This window comes from Apis cerana, linkage group LG6 (assembly GCF_029169275.1).
Source record: "Apis cerana isolate GH-2021 linkage group LG6, AcerK_1.0, whole genome shotgun sequence".
Lineage (NCBI taxonomy): Eukaryota > Metazoa > Arthropoda > Insecta > Hymenoptera > Apidae > Apis > Apis cerana.
The window spans coordinates 15925166-15952378 of NC_083857.1; the positions used below are offsets into that span (position 1 = coordinate 15925166).

Below are 27213 nucleotides of genomic sequence, written 5' to 3' on the forward strand. Positions count from 1 at the left end.
TAAGTAATATAATATGAATGTGATATGAATTTTGTAGTAAACTATTACTTAAAATATAGAGAATAATGAAATGAAGATAACAAGTAATTTATATAATATGTATATTTAAGTATAAAATATTATATATAGATTGTTAAAACATATATATATATACAATTTATAAACACATACATGTATATCACTACATTATTTACTGTATAATTGACAAAACATTACTTGTGTATATATCTATTTTCTCTTACGAAAAAGTTCTTGTTTTTATAAATGAAATTTCTATAAAATATATTTCACATATTTTTTTTTCGTTTATGTTTGTAGTAATTAATATAAAATCAAATCAAGTAATATAAAAATAAACCAAGTAAAATTATACATGAAAAAAATATTACAAAAATAAACTTTTTTAATTTAATAACTAAAATAATTATATATATTATATATTTTCATAATTTTTTATATATATTTAAATCAATTTATATAATTGTGTTATATTATATAGTGAAATATTTCTCTATTATGATGTATGTATTTTTGTCAATTTAATTGAAAAAATGTAATTAATATATATGCACATTAATAATATATATAATATTTAAGACTAAAAATGTTTTCTTTTTAATTAAATATTTATTATATTTTATATGAAGCATTATATATTTTTTTTGCACTACAAAAATACTATATAAATGGAATGCCATATACGATTTATCACAATCCATTTTTTATATTTATGTATGAAACAATGATAAATATATAAAGAAAGTACATTTTACATATCTATAAATATATTTTGTAATATTAAAGGATTTTATAACTTGTAAAATACATATTTTAATATCTAGTATTCAATCAGATAACAAATAACATTTATAAAACTGGAATTAAAATTCAAAAACTTCAACATTCTTTAAACAGAATAGATATAAAATTAGACGTGTTTTTGAATACATTGCAATAGGAGTATTCTCAGTTTTGTATATTTGTATTATAAAAAATATTTGGAATGTATAAAATGTAAATATAAGGCCACTCAATTATTTTTTTTTTACTTTTTATATTATATTTACTTTTTCAATTTGAAATTAAATATTCATATTAGAATTTCACTTTGATGATTTATATACATTTCGATCATCATTTTTAAAAATTCCTCTATTTTTAATGATAAATTAAATTATCTAATTTTATTATCTGTATTATATATACATAAAAAAATAATTAAAAATATAATGTATCATAAAATAATAATTTTAATATTAATTATTAAGTAATAACAGATTGCAAATTATCAAATTGATGAGAATGATAAAACATAATTTTGTAAAAACTTTATATATTAAAATTTAAATCTTCATATTTGCAGTTCATTTCATTAAGTAAAATTTAAGTACATTTTATATATATTAAGTACTACAAATATTATTTCAATATTTTTAAAATGTTTTCTCAACACAATATGTACACACACACACACACACACACACACACGCACGCACGCACGCACACACACACACATTTCTTTGATTAATCTATTTTGAAAATTGATATGAATATTTTAATATTGAATGTATATAAAATATAATAATAAAAGAATATAATAAAAGAATTATTGAAAAATATATATAATTTGTCTGAATATTTCACATAAAAAGATTAAAAAGTTTTCATTTTCAAGATGTTTTGTTTTTGACTAAAAGTATGAATAATTTATTTTCTAATTTTAATATTTTTTAATTTTAATATTCTACTTTCCATTTATCATATCATATCATGTTTTATTTTTCTTCAAATAAATTTATTGTTTTAATACTTTTTATATATAATATTTATATTAATTTACAAAAAATATTAAAATAAGATATACAAATTATTATATAAATTTTATTTAAAAAAAATTTAATTCTAATCTATAAAATAATTCTTCATTTTGTTTCTCTTTCATATCAATCTATTTTGTATATGAAACATATTTCAATTTAAAAGATACACATTAAAAATTTTTTCATAATAATGATTTAGCAAAATTAATTTGTAATATTAAAGAATAACTTTAATGAAAAATGTATTAAATTAAAAAAAAATAATGAATCTTTTTAAAATATTCATTTCATATAAATTTTATATTAATTTATTTATTTAAATGAATTAAATTATTATTCAATTATGTAAAATGTAGCTATCAGACTTTATAATGCTTCATTTATTTCATTATTTTATCTCTTATTGTCATGTTATTTTCATATTTCTATATATTTTTTTTGTAAATGAATATTTGAATTAATATTCAACGAGTATGATGTAATATAAAAAGTAGAATTTTATATTTTTGTTACTTATAAATGTAAAACACCTTGATCAAAATGATTTTGATGATGATGATGATGATGATGAAAATGATGATGTTGAGCAGTAGAAGTAGATGTTGCTGCATCATCTTGTAATGTTACACCTGTTAAGTCTACAATTTCATCTGCATCTTCATCACTACCAGTTGCAGCACTTTGCGTAGACTGATGACTTCCAGAGGACAATTGACTATTACGTGAAAATGATCCTCGTCTTGGAGCAGTTAATGCTGCTCGTTGATTTGCTGGTTTCACTGTGATTATGAGATTTGAAGAATTGGCAATCATCATATCTGTCACCTATTTAATATACACATATATATATATATGTATGTATGTATATATGTATATATATATGTAAATAAAAAATGCAAATAAAATAGTAAATATCATGTTACATACTTGATCTAGAGTTTTTCCAGCAACCTCTATACCATTTACTTCAAGAACTTCATCATTTACTGCCAGAAGTCCTGTACTTTCAGCTAAACCACCTGGTACTAATCTACTTATAAATACACCTGGAACTTTTTCAATACCACCTCCAGCAGATGGTGGCAATATTCGAAAACTTTCTCCATCTTTAATATAAAATCCTAATGGTTTATCAGAACCATGTTTTAATAAACGCACTCGACGACAAGTTTCTGGCAATATATCTACATCAATTATTGCTGATACCTATTATTGTCAATAAAATTTGTATTTTATATTTTAAATAATATATATAATTACATTTATATTAATAATATAATTTGTATTTATATAATAAATAAACTTACCTGCCTAAAATCATGAGGATTAGATATAGCTAATGATTTTGGTTTGCCAGGTGTACCACCAAGAATACTTGATATTAAATTTTTTGGTTTTATTGTTCCATATCCATTTATATCTTCTAATCCATCTCCTATTATATACAAAATAGCTTATTATTGTAAGTTATAAATACGTTATCAATATTAAATTATAAAATATTAAATTTAATAACAATGTTAGTAATATTACTTAATAATAATAATAATAAAAAGATAAACAATAGATATATTCTCTATTATCATAAAGTGGATTTTTTCTTTTATTAAAAATTTTTTTTTATATTTTAAAATAAATATTGATAGATTTACATTTTTCATATATAAATTTAATTTTATAATTATTTAATATAAAACCTTAATCTTACCCTTTATTCTTTGAATAAATATTCTAAGCAGTGGTTTTGCAGCAAGTAATGCCCTTGCTAAATTATTATCATTATTAATTGGTAATAAATCACCATCAGTTGGATCAGTATACCATATTAAAAAACTTAAATCAGGACCAATATCATGTCGCTCAGCTAATAACTTTCTAAAATCCTCATAATTAATTGTATCATTACGATTGACTGAAAATCTTATTATATCTGCATCAAACTATAAAAAACAAATTGAAATTTTCTATATATAAAGAAATTTAATAATATAAAGAAAGAAAGAAAGAAAAAATACTTAAATCTTACTACATGATATTATTTCTATTTAATAATAATAGCACAAAAATGGAAACTTCGACATTAAAAAGAAACTTACTTTACTCTTTACTGCTACAATATTACTATCGACTTGATGATGCTTACTTTTAGACATGATCTTTAATTTGAAATTAGTTTAATTTCGAAGTAAATCTACAACTCACAAATACGATGACGTGACGTCAAAGCACCTGTTTAGTAGAATGTACTTGACCGCAACCGATTCTTAAGTATAAGCTGTGTTGAACATAAATCTGGTAACAATAAGAAAGTCTAGTTTCAGTATAAACATAACCTAGTTAATATTATACATTCCCGCGATTTTATAAAATATTTATTTATCGTAATATGATTATCGTATATCATATATCATTACGATAAATGGTAATAAATGATAATAATAATATAATCATAATAAAAATATAATAAATCTTAATTTGTATTATAATTATGCGTATTTAGAAAAACATGGAAAAAATAAGAAAAAAATAAAAATTTTTTTAAATAACATTCAAATAGATAATAAAATAAATAATAAAATAAAATTGTTTTTATCAATTAAGCCACGACTGCTATATAATAGAAATATTTTATAAGGTATATAGGTATATAATAGAAGTATTTAATTAAAAGACAAATAGAGATAATAATTTTAATCTAATAAGAAATTCAAAAAGCTATTAATTTTAGTAATTATATAAGATAAATTTATATTTAACTAGAAAAATATAATTAAAAACTTTAAACTATTACTTTAAAACTTTTAAAAAATAGTTTTTTCTTAATATTTTATAAGACTAAATTTTCAGAAAATTAAAAAAAATATATTTATTCTTTCATTTTCAAGATATTTAAAAATATAACTAAATTTTTTTTAAAAATTGTTTGTAACCTTTTGGACAAGGATGATTATTAATAAAAAAGATATGTATTAAACATTTCTATTTTTAATAGAATCAATGTTAAAATTTTATACTTCTAATATTAATTCCTTATTTTCTATTTTTAAAAATTACAATTTTATTTAGAATCAATCATTTTTTATTTTATTATTTGGTTAAAATTAATATAAATTAAATAGTTAAAATATAAATCAAACTATAAACTTTTTTAAGGATAAGAGTGCACAATCCGCACAAATTAAAACATTTACGTGTAATTTTTACTTACTAAATATTATGGCTATATTTATAACAATTTTTTTAGAAAAACGTTAATTATATTTCATCAGAAATTTTGTCAGATATTTGTAGCAACAGCGTTGCCGATTTGTAGATTCTAGTTAAACATATAGTAACTTAGCTAATTCACTATAAATTTTTTAGTGAAACTTAATTTCGATAGAAATGATACAGAAATAGTTCAAGACACTATAAATTTTTTATGTTTTTTTATTTTGACATATAGAATTCGAAAACAACGAATTTAAGAATCAAAATTCAATAATTCCAAAATTATTTATAAATTATTTATAAAGTTTTGTATTTTTGAAAATTATATGGTTTCATTTTGAATTTTTATTCGATAGATTTAGAAAATAAAAATACCAGCAATGTTAAATTCAAATTAAAAAATCTCATTTAATATTATATACATAATATATATATATATATATAATATATTATATAATATATATATATATAATATATTATATAATATACATTTAATATTATAATATATAATTATTTATTTATTAAAAAATATATTATTAAAAATAAAAAAATATAACCATAGAAAATATAAAAATGCAATAAGAAGTGATGTAAAAAGAATAAATTGAAATTATTATGGAATTTAAAAATTGCTAACGCAGAATATATGCAATGCGATACTTTTATGTAATTCTATGTATAATTTATTTTAAATAATAATATTGAACTTAACAATATCATATCGAATAAAAAAATATGCTCGAATAGCTTTACTTATTAGTGATTATTTATTAATGATGAAAAAAGCTTACTTGATCAACTATTAATTTTATTACAATAGATTTGAAGAAAAGATTAAATACTAATAAATAAAAAAATAAGATGTCATAATATAATATTCATATATTGATATATGAATAAAAATATACAAAAATATTTTATATTATTATTTTTATTTCATATATTTATTTCATATTTTTTATGGTATAAAAACATTATATAAAATAATCATATTTTATGTAAAATAAAAAAATAAAAAATCATATAAATATTTGAATTGCACATAGGAATATCATACAAAGTAAGTATTATTTTTATAGATAATAAATTTTATAGATTTTTATAGATAGTAATATGTTATATTTATTTATTCTTAAATTATGAGTTTATTTATATTAATATTATTTATTATATATATAATAATATTATTTTATTGTTTAATATTAATACTTTATTGTTTTTTTTTTTAGAATTTATTTGTAGAAATTTATAGGGAACAATGTTTTCAATTGATGCTTTACCAAATTTTGCTGTAAATAATAATATAAGCAAAGAAATATTAAATAAAGATATCTTATGGAAAATAGAAAATGATTTTGATATTGATGAGAAAATATCTATTTTATTTTTGATGATAACTGATTATATGCATAGTTTTAAAATAATTTATGATTTATTAAAAATACATCAAGAAAATAAAACTTATATACTTACAGAATTTATAAATAAATATCCTCAGAATTGGAAAAATAAATTATTAGAAGCTATATGTATTATACAAAATTTGCAAATTATACGAAAATTAGGATTATCTTTTGAACATTTAGATTTATTTTACTTACCAAAAAATAGATCATTTTCTAGATATGTGAATTTAACTGCAAAATGTTTATATTTGTTATGTGAAAGTCTTTCTGAAGATAAAATAAAATTATTATTACAATATGTCAAAACTGATATCATTGAATATAAAGTAAATTTAAAAGATTCAGATTTTCTTGAATTACATATGTTATATTGGATGCAAGAAAATTATATTTCAATAAATTTAGGTTTGTTTTTTATAATATTTCTTTTATGTTTTTGTAATTTCATATAAGTTTTTGTTTTATATCATTTTTAATTATATTAGATGGTACAGTAAAGCTTGAAAATTTGTTGAAACATTTAAAGAAAATTGAAGATTTAGAGTCCATTTATGATGATTTGAAAAACCATGAAAATCATCGAGATGTATTAGATATTCAAGATATTAATTCTGTTAATACATCTCAATTACAAACATTTTTTATAAAAAAAGATAAAATTATTTCATCAAATAATGAAGAAAATATAAGAAAAATAAAAAAAGGTTTATGTATTGTTATAAATCAAATGTTTTTTATGGGAGAAAAGGTATCTAGTTACATTAATATCAATATATAAATTTTCTTTTAATATAAATTAAATTTTAATATAAATTATGCATATAATATATTTTACGTATATAATATTTTTGTTTCAGTATGAAATCAGATTTGGAACAGAAACTGATTGCATGAAATTATTAGAAACGTTTAAAGGTTTTAATTTTATTACTAAAGAATTTAATAATTTAAAAAAAGATGAAATACTTAAAATGTTAGAAGATATTCCAAAAATTTTTGGTGTTGATTATGATTGTATTTTTGTATGTATCTTAAGTCATGGATATGAAGGTAAAATTATACTAAATTATTTTAGTAATTATATTATATTAGTAATATAAAAAATATAAGTATTATAAGTATTTTATATAATTTATGAATATTCTAGGTGGTATTATTAGTGCAGATGAAAAAGAAATTAAAACTGAAGAAATCGAGTATAAATTTTGCAGTATAGAATTAAAAGATGTTATTAAAATAGTTATTATACAAGCTTGTCAAGGAAAAATAATAGGTAATTAAAATTTTAATGTTATTATATTAAAATTAATATGTATTTATTCATTCATAAGAATTTTTAATTGTAGGACAAATAGAAGATAGTTTAGTTACAGATGGTTTTATAAATTGTAACATTTCAAAAAATATTTTATCATACAGAAATTTTTGTATATTCATGTCAACTATACAAGGTTTTGTATCTGTGCGCCATAAAGAAAAAGGTAATAAATAATTATAATATATATATATATAATATTTAAGTTTTAAATATTAATTTAAATATTATTTATACATTAAATTTATAATTTTGTAGGATCATGGTTTATACAAGAATTTTGTAATATTTTACAAAGTGGAAAAAATAAAATTACATTTTTGAAAGCTGTTTCAAAAACAATTGATTCGGTAGGGGAAAAAAAAGGAGTATTAAATGGAATAAATTCCGTTGCTCAATTACCTGAAATAAAGTCATATCGATTATCTTCCGATTTTCAATTTCCAGAGTACAAAGCATAAATATAAAAAAATAAAAAATAATATTTTCAATATAAAATGTAATAAAGTGCAATAACATATATTTAACTATATAAAATTTTTTTATATAGTTAATAAAAATTTTTACCATCTAATTTATTATTCCATATTTTTTCTTGCATATGCATCTGTTAAAATTCGAATAATAAAAAAATAAATAATTTCAAAAATAAACATAAAACTAAAACCAGCGAATATCCCTAAAAGACCGCCATATGTTGCTAAAAAAAACATTAATATTGTTATTATTATTATTAATATTACTGATATTAATATTCTATTTTAATTCAAATTCATTCATTATTCTAAAAAGTAATTAATATTACCAAATATATGACGCCAGCCATAACGTGTATCTCGACGATACCGAATGGAAATTAAATCTCCAAAAAATATATGAATTATACTCTGATTTTTCCAACTTTTACCTTTGCTATAAAAAAAAGTAATTTATTTATAATATCTATTAATAAATAATAAATAAATGATCTATTAATAAATAATAAAAAGTTACTTATTTATAAAAGTTTATAAAAACTCTTATTTTCCACTAAAAGTAGAAAAATAAATTTTTTTTTATGGAAGTTTTTTAATATTTTGATAAATTTATATTAATATAATTCTTTAAAAAAAATTATTATAATTACCTGAAATAAGTTGTATAAGTAAAATCATTATAATAAACGCGTTTGTCAAGGCTTGCTGCTGAATATTCCATAATATAACGATAAAAATTACAATCAGGTTTACAATTACAAGGTTTATTTTTAATATCCAATTCTACAAATGGTAAAGTTTTAGGTGACATATCTGTTCCTGGCCATGAGGTGTCATACCAAACTGAAAATTTAATTTCAGTATTTTTTCAACTATTAATTATGAAAAAATTTAATACAGAATGTTATTGTATTTTACATTTTAATAAATAAATCGTCTATAAATATAATTATAAAAATATATAAAATATAATATATAATATAATATATTATGATTATAAAGATATATAAAAAATTATAAATAATTTTAATAAATATTTATAAATAAATTTATAAATAAATCTTAACCTTATTTAATATTTTAAACTTACATTTAAATGTTTCTAGACATTCGACATCTCTCAAATTACATATTCTAGTATCTGTAACAGAATATTATTTATTATAATATTATTTTAAAATTAATAAATAAAACAATAATTTACAAATATGGCTTTTCTTTTTATCCCATTTAATCTTTAATAATTATTTAATAGATATAATATTATCAACTAGTTTTCATATTTACAAGATATTCATGTTGTAAGATTTTTAGAATAAACTAACTATTTTGTGGATAATAATACGGGATGCATCCACATTCTTTTTTAATTACAGTTGCTCGACAATCCGTCAGACAATTTATGAACGAATATCTTGAAGAAATGAAGTTTCTTTTCAAATTATCAGATATTGTATTTTCTTCGTTATGTAATGTGCACTGTTTATTAGATACCCATTTGATATCCTTAGTTGAATAAATCTCCATAGGTTTAACAGTTAAAAATGAATATTTATTTACAGTTATTAATTTGCTTGATGCATCATAATCAGGATAATCATAAGGATCGTGTAACATAATCTGTAAAAATATAAATATAAATATAAATATATTTAAGTATTATAAATATTAATTTAATTACGTTTCTTGAATTATTCTTAATTTAATCATTCTCTTTATTTATAAAAATATGTTTTATTGTAATTATTTTAGTAATTAATTTCTTTTTCAGAGATTGTATAAAATCACCTTTATTCCTATAGATTCTACAATACTGGCATGATAATCTTCGACATCGAAATTAAGCAGAATATTGAGTCCACTCTGATATCCACAAGAAGTTATTTTACGTGGTTTTATGCTTCGAAATAAATTTTGAAAAAATATAATAAAAATAAAAAATAATATTAATAATCAACAATATACAAAATAAATATATAATATATAAATCATATCAATATATAAAATCAATAATATATAAAATAATATACAATTGAAAAAATATATATATAACTTTATACCTTGGCTGTTTCATAATCAAATCATGAGTGATATAATTAAAACTACAACATATACCATTACGACTGATACTCGTTTGAAATATACTATTGCAATCTTCTTTTTTTGTTTTCCATTTACACAATTCTAATAAACTTTCACAACTTCGCGTAACCTGAAATTTAAATTCAATCCACGTTTGTTATAATTAATGTAATTGTGTTATAACAATGGTGAAATATAAATAATATTAAATAATATTAAACGATAAAAGATATTTGATAACAATTATTTTTATATTTATAATTAAAAAAAAATAAAAAAAAATTGTATGAAAATTTTAATATTTTGAATTTGAAATTTTTCTTAAAAATCTATAAAACGATTACTATATAATATCTTTAATCGATTTCTTTTTTTAAATATATTCAAAGTTTGTTATTTTCATTTGATTCTTAAAAAATTTCTTATATACAGAATTCATGACGATCGGTATCGTAAGATTATTCATCTCAAAAATGTTTTGTAATCGTGAGAGATTATTTCGAATGTATAATCCGTGTACACCAGGATATAATAATTCGTCCAATAATCTCATTTCTTCAACAACAAATTCCTTTGACACAGCTGGTGGAAGTTTTCTATAACAAAAATAAAAATATCTTATTAAAATACCCACTATAAAAGATATTTTACTGAATAAATGAATAAATTGGTATTTAATAAAATATAAAATAAAATAACGATAAATAATTTTCGAATTTTAAATATTTTCCTTTTATCATTTAAAATCCAAGTAAATAATAATTTATAATTTTTATTTAATTAATAATAATTTCTAATCAAGTATATACGTTTAATCCCTATTGAATTTTTTGAAAACTATAAAATAACAATTCCAACTCTAGATTTGAATGATTTTTGTGAAAAAATGAAAAAATGAAAAATTATAATTCTATTTTAAATAAAAAAAAAGTAACCGGATATTAAGATAAAAAATTAATCGAAAATGAAACGTGTATTAAAAAACTTACAAATTGTCGACTAATTTTTTCGTCAATTTGAGAGATACGCGATTGAAATCGCATATCGTCACCGCTGGAAATGGATAATTCCATATTCCATGATGCGTCGTTTCAATCACTGTGAGAATATGATTTTTCATAAAATATTCGTAAGTAATTTTCATCATCCAAATCGCGATGCACAGGGATGAAAACACCATTATTGCCCATATGACTCTATCAGAAACACTTAATGAATATTTCTCGATTATATCGTAAATTTAATTATAAAAAAGTGAAAATAAATCTTCTTTAATAATATCTATTTATAATTTAAATCGATTGATGTTCAATGAAAAAAAATAAACAATTTATAAAATTTATATTTGTTACCTTTCTATCATTGAACGTTGAGATTCGCAAATGTATTTGCATCCATGTAGTCCTGTTTTCTGACAAAACTCTGAGATTTGTTTCATAATAATTTTCAAACAATTTCGTACTATCTTTTGCAAAATATTGCAACAACTTTGTTTTCGCATGCGTTTCATATTTTTTATGAATTCAATGTTATTTAACAATTCCTTTTCCAACGAAAAAGATTCTTCGAACTCTTCTTTCAAATCTCTGTTTTTTATTTTTAACTTTAAGTTATTAAATTACTTAAATTATTATCGAAAAGGGAATAAAAAATATAAAAAATGCAATCAAATTTCTTACAATTTTAAACAAAATATTACACAATATATATTTTATAAAAGATCACTTACCTTTTAATTAAACAAATTATAGTTAATAATCATTACACCTATTCACATAAAATTTATCTTACCTCTACTAAATAATAATAAGAATGATTTTAAGCATGTAGTATTAATACTACCTATCGAACGAAATACAATGCGTTATTTAATAATATATGATAGGAAGCATGCTATGTCTAATAAAAAATTCATCACACATTCTACTGATTATTCTATGATAAGTTTAGATGTAAAATATGCATTTTCTACTATGTACTTTTCTACTATGTAAACAATTTTTTATTATTCATAGTGATTAATTATTAATATTTCATATTTTTTTAATATTAATATTAACACATGACAATTCATAGAAATAAACTGGATATGAAAAAAAAATTATCATTAGATTTTTCAATTTTGGATAAATAATATTATAAATTTTATTTATTGATAAAAATCGATAAAAATTATTAAAAAAAGTAGAATTTAATCAAACAATAATTATTATTTATTACATATATTATATATTATAATATTGTTCTGTATTTTCACAATGATTTTATCTTTATTTCAATTATTTTGCAAATTTAGAACAATCCTCGATTGAAAACATTATTCAAAATCTGTACTAGATAATACAATCGTTTTTATCTATATCCGGTTTATTCATGCGACGAATTTTTTATTCGGATATATCGTGCGTAATAATCGAGAAACGTAATGAAAGATGGTCTCTGCTTCCCTCTCGCGGCAAGATTCTCAATTTTTGTCTGTTAGTTGGTGTCGCGATAGAATTCTTCTTTTTATATTTGAACCACTCGTCCACAGTGCTTGTGCGAAATGAAAGCGTGTTCGTTTGCCGCGAATAGGCGACACTCGAATAGGCTTCTCTTTCTCTCTCTTTTTCTCTATTCGGCCAGGGTGAAGGATATTGGAAGCGAAATGTCCCGGCCCACCGGTCTCGAATCACGAGTGTACTACTCTACTCGAGGCCAACCGCGGCCCAAGTAGTCGGCCGAGTGACTCGATTCTTCGGATATTAAACTCTGAAGATGCCGCACTTCGCCGCGGCATCTGACTCAGCGAGTGTCATTAATAACAAGGAGGAGATAGATAAAGTGCTAAACACTGTGGAGCCGTGTGCTCGAGCACACGTCATTACCCTGACTACCGAATCGTTCGATTAAAGAGTTCCTAAATGCATCGACCTTGTCGAGGTCGCTACTTGTCACCCTCTTTTCAAGGAGATTTTATTTTTTTTTTTTTCACTAAGTGAGATTGACGTCGAAAAAGTTTTCAAATAAGATGTGTATTAAGTTAAGTGGTAAATCCACTCTGATAATTATTTTCGTTTATTTCAATTATAATAATATAAAACGAAACAATTAATCCTTTATATATATTATGATTTTTTATGCAATAATTTTATCTTTTTCAATTATTAATGAAATATAATAGAATATCGATTATCGAAATTAATCGATATATACTATATCGATTAAGATTGATATCGAGAAAATTTTTGAATGAGATTTATATTAGGTTAAATGATAAATTCTTTGTATTGTAATCTTTAGCATGATAACTTTATTTTTTTTATTATTGAAAAAAATAAAATAGTTATAATAGTTATAATAGAATATTGATTATTGGAATTAAATTGCAAAAAAATCCATTCGGATAATCAATTAGGAAGAACCTTTTCATTATATAATAAAATAATTAAAATTTAAATAATTTTTAAAAATGAATATTTATTATATAAGAGAATATATTTTTTGTAAAATAAATTTATAAAATCGTTTTTAGTCCATATTATATTTTAAAATATTAATGAATATAAATATTAATAAATATGTTAAATTAAATATATATAATTAAACACATATATTCATCATTCATCTTATATTCGAATAATCAAAATTATATTACAAATATAAAGGATTAATTTTGTCTAATAATGAAACAATAAATTTAACAAATTTTTAAAATTTATTTTCCTCAAATAAAACATATTTCATTTAATCTATTTAATTTAATCTAATTTAATTTAATCTTCCTAACCTAACCTTCAAGTATGGTATTTAATATTCGCTAAATATATTATATTGAGTGAATATCCAATTTAAATTTTCGAACGTGAATTAAAATAAGTTGAAATTAAAATTTGTGATCTGCTGATCACGAGAAATTCTGTGACATCTTCGTAAAGAAATCGGAAATTTAGTAACCTATGCGTTCCGATCCCATTGTATGATATATGTGCGTCCCGTATATCGATATAATCCAATATTAGGGTGATTTCGTGGCACCCCATCTCGAACGACACGAAGAACTTTCGTTCCGCGGAGGGCAAATGTTTTAAATCGACGGGCAAAGGTTGGAGGGAAGAAAGCTGGTATTTGCCACCACCCTCATTTTCTTCTCACTTAAACACTTTCGCGCATGAAATGGGAAAATTTAACAAATAATTTTAAAAACAACACTTCTATATCAAATTTCGGATAAATGAAATTGCTCGATACTCGATATTTCAATATAAATCTCATTATAAAAGATACTATAACTCGAAGTACTATTTTTAGGCTAAGTTATTAAAATTAATTATTAATTTATTATTATTTAAATAAGAATTTTATATATAATTTGTTTTAAACAAATTATCATGCAAAAAAAAAATATTTTTTAATTTTTATTTTCATAAAATGAAATATGACTCATATATGCTTTTTATATTATGATTAATTATGACTAATTATTATATATGTTTAAATTATATTATAAATGCTTATTAATCAAAATTTTATTTGTAATAAATAATCTGTAGTGTATTGCATTCATTAAGAACTGTCTAAAAAAAATATATAAAAGTTGAAATATTTTATTTTATTTTATTTGTCTTATTATTATTATTTTATTTGTCTTATTGTTATCATTCCATAAATAATATCATTTTAAAAGAAGAATTTTTAATCCCTTTTTCAATAAATTTTTTAACTTAACCTAATTTTTTATCATTAAACAAATAAATCATTGAAAAAAATAAAAAATTAAAATTAATCTTTTAAAATGAAAAAATGAATGACTATGACAGGTGTAGCAATGTGAATATATCGATGATAATTAATGATAATTAAGCGACAAATAACAGCCGTGACGAATATAACGTAAATTCAACGCATATTAGAGTGTTGAAGTCTCTCGATTGCGTACGTATAGTACGGTAATTTTAATTATGAGATAGTTCACTCCGATGTCGAGTTTCGCGCGGAGAAAATTACTGCACGTGGAAGGGGAAGTTGAATCCGGTGGATGGGGTAACAATGTATTATGCGTTCCCCTGTCAACCCCTCGCGTTAACCGCAAACCCCTTCTATTCACCCCCAACAATTCGTTAACTGCTATCGAATTGACTTTAACCGGCCATAAGTCGAGAGCGTGGAACCTCGTTGCCCTCGACGAAAGTTTACAATCGGGATCGTTGATAATTGTATCTCTCTTTCCTGTAAATAATACAAAAATTTATAATATATATTGTGTATTAATTCTATTCTACTTTTAAACTAAAAAAAAAAAAAAAAAAAAAAGAAAATAGACTTGTATACTATAATTTTAAAAATTTTCGAATCACTTTTTTCCTTTTTATTGGATCTTCTTTTAATTATAAATTTGAAATATTATAAATTGAAAGAAGATCTAATAAAAAGAAAATTATAAAAAAATAAATTATAGTGTCATGTTTTATATATATATATAACATACATAATGCTATAATTTATATATATATGTATATATCAAAAGAATTTTTTAAGGTTAGAATGACATTCTGATATTATACTTTTCCACGTGACATTCGTGTAGATATGAGACCCTTCGATTACGTATACCTCGACGATAAAACCTCCTTTGCGTGGATTAGTCCGCTCAATCAGGAAATATACTTGGAGCCCCCATAAACTTCTCCCAGCGTGCAAACCCCTATGTGCGTTCTATGTACCATCCCTCTATGTGCTTCCCTTCTTTTACGCATTCTCGTTGTGCTGATCGCACATACCGACAGATAAGAATTCCTATCTTAATTGACACACGGAATCAAAAACATTGCTCTTTAAATTTTGTTCGAAAGAATCGTTCTTTAAGTACATTAAGCATTTGAGGAAAAAGACGATCATTCCAGGGAAATCCATCCATATAACGACAGGTATGCAAGAAAGCTTTAATATAATCAAAAATAATGTATTGCATCTAACCTATATAATATAATTTATTATCTAATCTTGTTGCAATGTTAGATTAGTGATAATTTGTCGTTATCTATAATATAAATAAGTGTCTCTAATGAAAATAAATAAGATAAGCATTTATCTTAAACAAAATATACGTTATATTATGTGTGACGTATGATAACGAAAGGATTAAAATCAAAATAATTAATTGTTTTAAATATTTTTTCATTTGAACTATATTTAATCTATAAATTATTTTCAACTTTTTCAATTTAATTTCGATTTAAATATTTCATGATATGATTTATTTTATAAAATTTTTTTACATTAAATCATTTAAATTGTTTATTTTTTAATCATTTTAAAAGGTTAATCGAGGATCGACAGATTGAGGGAAAAATTCAAATTTTTAAATTACACTAAAATTCAAATTTAAATAGTTACACAGAGAGAGATTCGATTTCGGATATATTTTAAAATCCATGGGGCTCAATGTTCCGCGAAATACATCGCTCCCTTCCAATCGGTTCTATAATACAGATGCCGTAGAGATGGCTACAAATCCCCCAGAACTCTTCATATCTATAACCTCTTTTCATTCTCGACAACAAGGGCTCACACGCGACAGGGTAGTTTTAAACAATTCACCCTTCAAACCCTCCCACGTGGTTAACTTTATTGCTATTTCTTCGCGTATATCATGGGAAGCACTTCGATTTCGTTTAAGTAAAAGTTTGATAATACTACTGTGCGCTATTACTATTACGTTATTATTATTATATTATTATTATTAATATATTCATACTTTTAAAAAATCTAAAAAAGTTAAAATAAACACAAAGATTGATATACAAAAATATTAGTTACGAATAATTTATGTTCATGTTAGATGAAACGAGACGGAGATAGAAGTACTCGCTCTCTTTTTATTAATTTAAGATAAACTTCAATTATAATCTATCAAAGATGTTTAATAAATAGAGAATTTTATTTAAAAACTGAATAGGATTTTCGAAGAGATTGAAAAATGTCATAGGTATTAAAGTTCTTTAATCTTATAGAAATCTTAGCTTTATCTCTTGATCGATTTTAATTGCTTCTTTATCTTCAGATCATCATTTTACTTTGTGATAATCTTGAACCTAGATCTTGTGATTATAATCTATATGAATCTTAATTATATGATTTGTAAAAAGTCTTTTAATTATAATTCTTAAAATTTTCTGAATATACAATGATTTATTTCTTTTTTTTTTCTTTCCTCTATAATTTTTGTCATTAAAATTAAAATGTTACAATATCGATATTCTGATATTATTTAATTTTCAATTTTTATAATTTTACAAATTATTTGTAAATATATCAAATGATTCATTTAAAAGATCTTTTGATAAAAAAATATAAATTTTATCTTAAATAAAAAAATACTTAGATAAATCAATATATTAATTAGGTTTAAAAATCTTTCGATAAAAAAAATATCAAATTTTAAATTTTATCTTTAAATACAACTATTTATATTTATATTAAAAGTTTCTCCTAACCTCACATGCAGCCAAGTCATACACTGTCGTTCTCATACTTACTTCGATTCGTATTTACGTCTTCGTGGTATCGTTGTTTGTTTCGAGTTATCAGCACACGGATCTCTCATCCATTGGATCGAGTTGCCACGAGATTCGTCTGCAATGATGTTTACGATAAGCATAAATCCGCGAAAGTCTTCCGAGTTGGGATTCGGAGAATTGAGCTTCCGACGTTTAGTTCTCGAGAAGAGTTGGCCTTCTGACCCCTCTGTCACCCCTGTCGTATTCTTCGAAACCGAGAATTCGAAACACGGCCTGGGCGGATCTGCGCCGCGCTCTTTTAATCGTAACTTGCGGCCCGATAGTAAGCGAGCCAAACTTAACCTATACGGGAGGTCTATTTTTATCGTTCCCGCCGATAGTACAATCGTGTGTTTCCGTATTTATGGCAGACTGAATAGAAAAGACTTGGAAAGGGTCCTGCATAAACGGTATCCCAGACTTCTCCCTTCGTTATTGTCCATTTCGATGATAACCGTTTCAAGACTTCGATCGAAGAGAAAGTTTGAATCGTTCCGTGCTTAAACGTTGCATTGACGAATAGCGAGTTGGCAAAAGCAATCGCCTCTTATGTGTGCGTGCTCATGCGATGATTGGTCAAACGTAATTTTTTCCAATAACCAATAATATATTTGCTTTTAACCTTTCAAGAAATTGATCTATTTCTATTAGAATTCTATTATTCATTATTTATTATCAAAATATTAATATTCATTATAATTTTTCGATAAGAAAATGTTTCGATATTCATTGTTAAGAGTTTCTTATTATATGTGATACATTCTATAATTATTTTTTCGATAAAAAATTATATTTTTGTTTAAAATTTTATTTATTTATTATCGAAAAAATTAAGTCTATTTTTCTTTTTTTCAGAAATGGATTAATAACGAAAAGAGCTTCTTCGGTATACGTATGCTCTCGATAACCTTTTGAACATTAATCTCTTTACATCCCGATCTAAGTATGAAACAAGCAAATCGTATGCGCGAACCACGTCCTTTCGAATAAAAGCGACAAAAGGGTGTCGGCTAAGCGGTCAGCCTAGCCACACACACTGGTTAATGTGTAGACATTTGGTGTTCACGGCTGTATCAGAGCAAAGAATGAATATTCAACGGTAAACAGCGGGCAGCAGCGGTTTGCAAAGGGTTGTACGCGGAGATAGAGAAGGGATAGGAGGCAAGGTGGTTCCTGGTTTGGCCAGCAGGGGAGATCTGCCGTGACTTGTGCAGATATAAACGTGGCCACGGTTCAGAGGGGCGTTGTTTACGATATTACATCTGTAATACCCGGTCAAGTGGGCAGCGTCCACCGGTGTTCCGTAATCTCTTCCGTGCCAGGACTTCGTTCCTAGCCAGATACAGCACGTCGAGCTACGGTAATAGTGGTGGCCTCGTAAGTGCATCGAGGATAGTACACCGTGGTTTAATACTTTCTCAAGTATCTGCTGCAGTGTACGCTACCTATGCGACGTAACGTTGGGCATTATATTTTCAGCGTTATCAGAAAGAGGAGAATAAAAGATAAGACGAGAATTTAGGTTTGTTTGATCAAAGTATCGGTATTCACGAGAATGGACGATTTGATCTTTTGGAAATTAATAGAACGATACGTAAGATAACTTTGATGAGGATTGTAAAGTTATATTTTTTTTTATTATCAATTAGAGATTTATTGAATATATGATTTTAATAATAATTTTTATATATATATAAAAAGTGAAATATTTACTGAAAACTTGAAATAAATTCTAGCATAATCTTAAAATTCACATTTTTCGAAAATATATTTTTTTTAAGTTACATATAGAGTTTTTGTTCAATGGTAATTAATTAATTAATAAGTTATTTATAAAACAGAAAAAATGATTTAATTATATTTAAAAATATAAAAATATAGTAATGACAAAGAATTCTCGTTTTTTAGATTTCATTCGACGTTACGAAAGAATAATATTAACTGTAATAAAAATTACTAGATTCGATTTCTTTTGTAACTGGCAATTTACTGTTAATTAATACAGCGATTTCATCGATACCAACTGTCCGCCTCAGAAGTTGGTAGCCGAAGGACAAACATCGGTGTAGCTAGGGAGGACGATGTTTTGATTCTGGCTGTTATAGGGAAGACATATATCACTGGTCCACCCTATTGCTATAGATGCTAGTAGTTAGGGTAGCGATGTTGGGCCCGAATGGACATGCAGCGATTTATTGCTACGTCCGATATATATGATTATTTAAATCTTTTTCAACTATTATGGTTTCCTGCACATGAATTTATCTATTCTTACACGTTTCAAATAATGCTATTTATTATTTGACGAATAATATAGGTCAATTGTCATTTGTCGATCAATTAAAAAAATTTGAGATGAATATTTGAGAAAAATTTTTAATTTATTTTTTAAAGATTATTCGAAAAACAATATATTTTTAAAACATAAATATATATTATTGAAAATCACTTGTGATGCAAATGTTTGAAAATTGATTTTATAATTTGACCTATTACTTGTTTTCAATTTCTTATTAATTTTTATTAATGAAAAATTAATTTATTTTTACTTCAAATATTGTTTTCACTATAATTTTTATAATGTCAGGACAAAATTTACTTTGACGTGTAAATTCCTCGCATGAAAAGCAGAAAGGCGTGTAAACGTGGACACGAAGCGATCTTGGATGTTGGCTGGGAAGTCCAGTAACACGTTTCCGTTATGGAGATTGGTTCTGCTGACGGAATACAAAGCACGCGTGTTGCACGGGAGTATAGTAATGGCGAAACTAAGGACACGATCTCGAACCGCGTATATCTCGAACAGATCCGTCTCGAGTTTATTGAGATTGACACTTGCCTTTAACCTTCACATGTTATTTAAAGACCTTCACAAGATCTTTAAATTGAAGCTTCACCTTTTGTTACTTGATTTCGATTATTGAGCGAATTTATATTCTTTGAGGTTATGTATAAATTTAAAAATTTCAATTTAATGTATTCATGATAAATATTCATTTTTTATCCAATTAATAATTGCTTTAATTGTCTTTGGTTTTAGATTCTTTTTTATAAGCTTATAAATTAATAATGAAAGTATATTAAAATCCGTGTAATAAAGGAAAAATTACACGAGATACAGTCCTTCCTTCACGATGTCTCGAATTCAACTAACGAATATTTTTCACAAGTTTAAGAGCAATTATGTCTATTACTAAGAAATAATTTTCAAAAATAACTTTCGTCATACAATTTTTTGATCATTTTATCGAATATATTCAATTCTTTAAAAAATTGCAACAACATTTTTTACCAATTCAAGAAAAAATTAAATCTGGATATTATAAATAGGATATAAGTTGCATTTCTCTATCTGTCTAAGATTAAAGAGATGTGTGAGAAGACGTTACGATGCAGAAGAGATCTGCGACGAATTCACGGCGAATACAAAAGGGGATCGATGGATCGTCTAAGGCCGTGTCTGACAGGAAAGTCGAAATCTGCCGGTGGCAGAAATATTCGAAGCGCATGGCGTATTTCACGCCTAATTTCTCGCGAATTCCGTGCTGAATATTCTTCGTTCTCGATCTCATGCGGGCCACGTGCCATTCATCTCATAGCCGGTTGAATCTTTGAATCGCGGTTTCAGTCACTTTAATCTTTTTTTTTCTTTTCTCATCTTTCATCTTTCATCTTGTTTTTATCTTTTTTTTTCGTTAAATTTTTTTTTTATTAGATTATAGATTTAATTTCTTCAAATTTTTCATTATTAGATTGTACTTAATACTTGAACAAAAGAAGAAAGAAACTGTCAATTACAATTATTATTTTCTATATATTTTCTATATAAATTAAAAAAATATTTAGAAAACATATTTAGAAAAATAAAAATTCGTTGGCCATTTTTCAGTTTTAAAAATGACAAGAATAAAATTTACATCTGTAGAAAAAAAAAACGTAGAATCTGTTTTATTTAACCCAATGATTCTTTACGTACAATTACTTTTGTCATTTGGCGTAAAAAGGAATTATATCATGTATATCAAATTTTGATATTATTTTAAATAATGTATGTAGTCAAATTATATATATATATATGTATATACTTACATTTATTACATAATGAAAAAAAAAATGTATGATAACAATTTTGACAAATTTATTTGAAAATATTATTTTCAAATTATTATCAAATATGTTCAAAATTTATTTATACTAGATTTAATATACATATAATGAAAAAAAAAAATATAATCACAAACTTTAAGAAAATGATGTAATATTTAAACGACATGATACACGTTCAAAATTTATTTATTTATATATCATATATAAATAACTCTGACAAAATTATATATTGAAAAACATCAAGTAATACCAAATACCAAGATCTACTTACATCACTTAATATTATACAAAATTAATAACAAAAATTTTGATAAAATTGTTTAAAAAAATCTCGTATCAAAGATCCATTACTTATTTCGCTCGATATCCACGCGATGAAGAGAAAGAAAGAAAAGTTTGACGAAATTATTTCAAAATATTATCTCAAATGACACGACTAAGATCCCGATTACATTAGCATGAAAGAATATTTGGCGAATATCGTTCGATTAACATTCGGCTTGTGGATATTTCGGTCAGGACGCGCGTTGTACTTGGTGTCGTCGGTTCACCCCATATTTCTTTCAAACCCCTACCATCCTTACACACGTACGCACACCAGCCCAGAAATTCATTAGGGGTATCAGATATTTCTGGTGGGTGGTTCGCGCCGGAATAAATCATACGCGCGGCGGGCCACGGAACCGTTTTGCTTCTTTCGGCGCATGCGCGATCTATCCGTTTTATCTGCTCTATCCGAAAGAAGGGTGAAAGATGAGTAAATGGACAAAGTGGAGGGACGAGAGTAAGAGAGAGAGAGAAAGAGGTATGTAACCGGACTATAAGAAATGGAAAAAAAAAACGAACGAAAAGAGAAAAGCGCTTAACAGAGAAGGAGGCAAAATGGTATAATATTGAAAAAGAAAAAGATGGAAGAAATTATCTTGAAATAGTGAGGTTAAGAATAGAATAATGAATGAAAAGAAGAGAAAAAGGAATCGATTAAAAGTGAGGTTAAGAAACAGAGGAGAAGGAAAATAAATTGAAAATAGTAAGTGACATTGAAAGAAACAAATAGTGAAAGAATCATATTGAAAACAGACTAAATATTCAAACAAAGTGGAGGAATAAAGAAAAATAGGCAATGAATGCAAAATAATGTAATATTAAAGAGTACAAATGAAAAATAAAAAAAATCGGTCAGAAGTGAAATCTTACAAAAAAAAACAAGGAGAAAAGGAATAAAATAAAGATACGAAGAACGTTGTAACGTTGAAAAAGATTGAGAATACTAAAAAAAACGGAAGAAAACTTTGAATACAATCGAAGATATTATCGATGGATGGATAAAGTGAATAGATGAAGGAATCGATCAAGAGAAACTTCGAGAACCAGAAATAAAAAAAGATTATACTATGTGCATCTAAATAAAAATTAGTAACGTTGAAAAATAAAACACCAAAAGAAGGGAAGAAGAACTATTACCGAGAAAGATATCGGAAGAGAAACAGAAAGAGGCGAACGAATCTTTGGAAAGCGTTTACGTGCGAGTCTATAAGAAGAAAGAAGGCTAAACGTTTGAACGTGATCCGAGCTTAAACCATTCCTCTGGACACGGAGGAAATCTCGTTACCAACTCGACCACCACCCACCATCCCTACCAGTCTATCCAACGGGAATATATGCTTTATACACAGAGGAAGCATGATCGAGATCTAAGAACCTCCTCCCTCCCTCTCTCTCTCTCTCTCCCTCCCTCTCCTTTTCTTCATCGGCTCAATCTTACCGGCATTCGTGATCGTTCGAGCGTGGCCAGCGTCTTACCGTGCCTCCATCCGAATAGATTGAAATTAATTTCGGTATTGCGATTGAAAACTCGATGACCGATACCGACGGATGGACGGATATCTCTCCCCTTTAAAGGCGAGAGAATTATCGTATTTCGAACGATTGGATCTCTCTGGGATGGGATAAAGAATTTTCTTCTCGAGGATTGTCGAAGTGAGACAGGAGACGAGTTCGTGGGGATTCGTTCTCGAAATATTTGTTGCGCGATGGGATTTCTTTGATCGAAAGTTTCGGAAAGCTTGGAAATATTTTTTAAAAAAAAAAGTCTTCGAAGAAATTGTGGAACTGGAGAACTCTTTCTTTGAAAAAGATTCGAATCTCTTTTTTGCTATATAAAGAAGACGTAAAAATTTAATATTTTGAATATGATAAAAAAATAGAGATGGAAATAGGAGACTCTGAGAAAGCTTCGAATCTTTTCTAAATTTTCTGAATATATTTCAAAAAATTCGTATTCTTCGAAATTCAAAATAAATTCAAATAAAACGAAACACACCGTATAAATCTACGTACACCTTGGAAATTCTTCGAGAAAAAATTCTCGAAGCTTCTCTAAAAGAATTTCGTTTATAAACGAGTGATTGGAAAAGAATGAAATATATATACATATATATATATAAGAAGATTGAAGCGATTAAAGCGATAAAAGTTAAACGGGAAAGGGGAGAAAGTTTGAGGGAACGTATATATAGGAGCCGCGAATTATTCGTACATTACCGAATTCAAATTAATTTCACGCGGCGCGCCGTAAATCAAAGCTCGCAGCTCTATAACGGGTGGGCTCTAAATCACAGCGCGGTAATTGCACCACAGCGCGGTATACGTAGCGGAACTAGCTAACGGACCACGGTATTGAACGGTTTCTTCCGTTGAAAAGAGATTAAAGATCCGATCTTTTTCCCTTCCTCGCGTGCCAATATATATAAAAGTGACCGAATAAATATCAGGAGCGACGAGGTTATAAGAGCATTTATTGTTATACGTACCAATGTGTATGTATATATATATATATATATATATATATATATATATATATATATATATATAAAAGTGACGGACCGAATAAATATCAGGAGTGGATGAGATTGTAAGAGCGTTTATTCTTGTACGTGACAAGTGAAGTAAACATCGAAGAATTTAAATGATACACGTGTTGAAAATAGTGTAAATTTAAAGAGTATAAAATAGAGAATTTAAAGAGTATATTGAAATAAAAATAATTTTTATTTTAACGAAGAATAAGTTAATAAGAAAGAAAGAAAAATGAGAGTATGAGTGAATCAAGAGGATTTTTCTTTGCATTAACAACTTGATAACACCGCGTGAATCAAGCTCTCTGCTCAAGAAAATTTAATTCCATATTGATGCGATGGCGCAAAAAATTCTTGGAATGGAAAAATTCTCGGATTAATTTTCGATAGAATTAAAACTTCCGCGTTGAAACACTTACGAAACTTTTCCTACGTATCGCGAGATCTAAAACGAAATATTTCGAGTTATAAATATACAGAAACAAAGGAAACGGGCGCTTTTCAATTCTCTTCACGGTGAAACGCGGTGTATTCCACGTTTTTACGGAACAAACGACGCGAGAAGGTCGGTTAACGAGGAGGAAGGTGAGATTTCGCGCGAAAGCACGTCAACCCGATATATATTGGAGCGGAGCCGGGTCAGTTTTAAAGGAAAAAGGTAGAGAAAGGGCGGGAAAAGGCGAAGGCGCAAAGGGCCGTCTTTCAACAAGGCTAATTTTTTCGCGCGACCCCTCTCTGTATCAAGATCACGTATGCCATTCGCCTCTGGGCACGATTCTGGTGAAAATTCATGCGTCGCATTTCTACATTCGGTTCTTATCCTTTCTTCCATTGACGAAAGGAAAACCGAGAAATTATTGCTCGAGAAATTATTTATCGAAATTATTCGAATACATCGATTTATGTCTCTTTGCATTCGTTGTGTTGTCGATCTTGATTACTTCCAAGTCAAATTTAATGGGATTAATAAATGCATTTTTAATTTTTCCGCCTTTCTAATAAATCTAATTTAGAATTGTGATATGTTATTGATTATACTATAGAATTAAGTTAGGTTAAAATGTAAACTAGATTTTTAGAATCATTAGGACTATCGATATATCGTTAACGAATAAAGATAAGTATATAAAGTTAGATTAAAATATATTCAAAATAGTGATTTTCAATTATTAATAGAAATATTAATAGATTACTAATAGGATATAGAGTTTAAAATAGATTAAAATAGACGTAACCTAGAATTATGATTGATTATCGATAATCATATCGATACGTTGTATATAATTTTCGATATATCGATAATAAATTATAGATATATATCTTAGATCATAGAAAATGATATGTATATATAAAATAATTATTATTAAAAAACATAGAAATCTTATCCTTAATTACACGAAAAATAACGTAAGCCTACCATATCGATATCATCGATATCTTCGAACGATATTTTCGAACGTATCGAAAACGAAACATTATCGATCCACCAATACTTCTAAACAATATCTCGAATAACAAAACTGTATCAACCACGCGTAATTATCAATAACTTAGCACAATCACACAATACAATCTCTATTCCAATCTAAGTTAACCTAACCTAACCTCTCAGCATCGAATTTATCGAATTCGCAATTTCTCGTCTAATTACCAACTTCGCGTAATCTCGTCCCCTCTGTCGTAGACTCCTAAGCATCCCCTTTTTAGGAAACGGAATCCAGCAGTCGATGCAGTCGTCACTCGGTCACGCAGGATTGCCCGAGACTCAATGACGACTGACGAGGTTTGCCAGGAGGACGACAACGAAGATGGACGTAGGCTGGAAGGAGAATTCTTATTAAAGGGGACGAAGAGCAGTATAAAGAGAGAGAAAAAGAGAGCAGAAAAGGAAGATAAAGAAAAAGGGAGGTGGGAAGGGAGGAGAGTGTGGCTAGTGATTGGATTACAGTCAGGGAGTCCCCGTGGACTCGGCAAATGACCGGGACAAATTGCCCCTCGCCTTCGGGAATACTTATATATCTGGAGCGATCGAGTGTTCGCGTGTCCTCTCAGGTCCTGTTGCCTTGCTCCTGTGCACACCCTGTACATTTGTACAGTGGTTACGAATGGCAGAGTTTCTTCGCAGAAGTTGGAAAAATATCCCTGCGAAAGATAAGATGTTTCGTGTTGATTTTCCAGAGAGTTTGAATTTAAGAATGTGCGTTCGTATTTTTAGGTTATGTTTCGTGATGCAGCGTTAAGCAGCGTGAGAATAACGCAGTTTTATTCGTAACGTTGAACAGTCTTTCGATACGGTTGTGAGAAAAATTTTATTTTGAAATTTTAATTTTCAAGAACGATGAAAGATTATTCGAAGTGGAATGTATCCATTTGTCAGGAATATCGTTAAGAAGAATTTTCT

General features: G+C 25.7%; 3 protein-coding genes and 1 long non-coding RNA gene across 12 annotated transcripts; 2 read left to right on the forward strand and 2 right to left on the reverse strand.

The window, feature by feature from the left end:
- Positions 1-87: 87 nt before the first annotated feature.
- LOC107999643 (partitioning defective protein 6) lies at positions 88-5183 on the reverse strand. The gene is made up of 6 exons (XM_017059600.3): positions 5029-5183; positions 3917-4112; positions 3529-3760; positions 3128-3255; positions 2748-3026; positions 88-2645 (listed from the first exon to the last, which is right to left on the reverse strand). Exons 2-6 carry the CDS (start codon positions 3971-3973, stop codon positions 2334-2336), a joined length of 1008 nt encoding a protein of 335 aa, XP_016915089.1. The 5' UTR covers positions 3974-4112; positions 5029-5183; the 3' UTR covers positions 88-2333.
- A 326-nt stretch (positions 5184-5509) lies between these two features.
- Positions 5510-8325, forward strand: LOC107999646 (caspase-8). The gene is made up of 7 exons (XM_017059605.3): positions 5510-6090; positions 6260-6841; positions 6922-7184; positions 7294-7486; positions 7584-7709; positions 7783-7917; positions 8010-8325. The coding sequence occupies exons 2-7, from the start codon at positions 6289-6291 to the stop codon at positions 8210-8212; spliced, it is 1473 nt and encodes a 490-aa protein (XP_016915094.1). The 5' UTR covers positions 5510-6090; positions 6260-6288; the 3' UTR covers positions 8213-8325.
- Positions 7728-18356, reverse strand: LOC107999628 (sodium channel protein Nach-like). Of its 9 annotated transcripts, none has more exons than XM_062076759.1 (12): positions 17827-18356; positions 12039-15517; positions 11662-11912; positions 10740-10905; positions 10288-10439; positions 10016-10127; positions 9553-9847; positions 9318-9368; positions 8878-9070; positions 8557-8663; positions 8319-8451; positions 7728-8153 (listed from the first exon to the last, which is right to left on the reverse strand). In XM_062076759.1, exons 3-11 carry the CDS (start codon positions 11817-11819, stop codon positions 8330-8332), a joined length of 1356 nt encoding a protein of 451 aa, XP_061932743.1. In that variant the 5' UTR covers positions 11820-11912; positions 12039-15517; positions 17827-18356; the 3' UTR covers positions 7728-8153; positions 8319-8329. The 9 variants fall into 9 exon arrangements, with proteins under 9 accessions (XP_061932743.1, XP_061932741.1, XP_061932739.1 ...); XM_062076757.1 differs by adding an exon at positions 11299-11505 and having other exon boundaries at positions 11662-15517; XM_062076755.1 differs by adding an exon at positions 11299-11517 and having other exon boundaries at positions 11662-15517.
- LOC133666339 (uncharacterized) lies at positions 18293-20855 on the forward strand. Its single transcript, XR_009830386.1, has 2 exons — positions 18293-18429; positions 18703-20855. It is a non-coding gene; the product is annotated as an uncharacterized LOC133666339 (long non-coding RNA).
- Positions 20856-27213: the final 6358 nt, after the last annotated feature.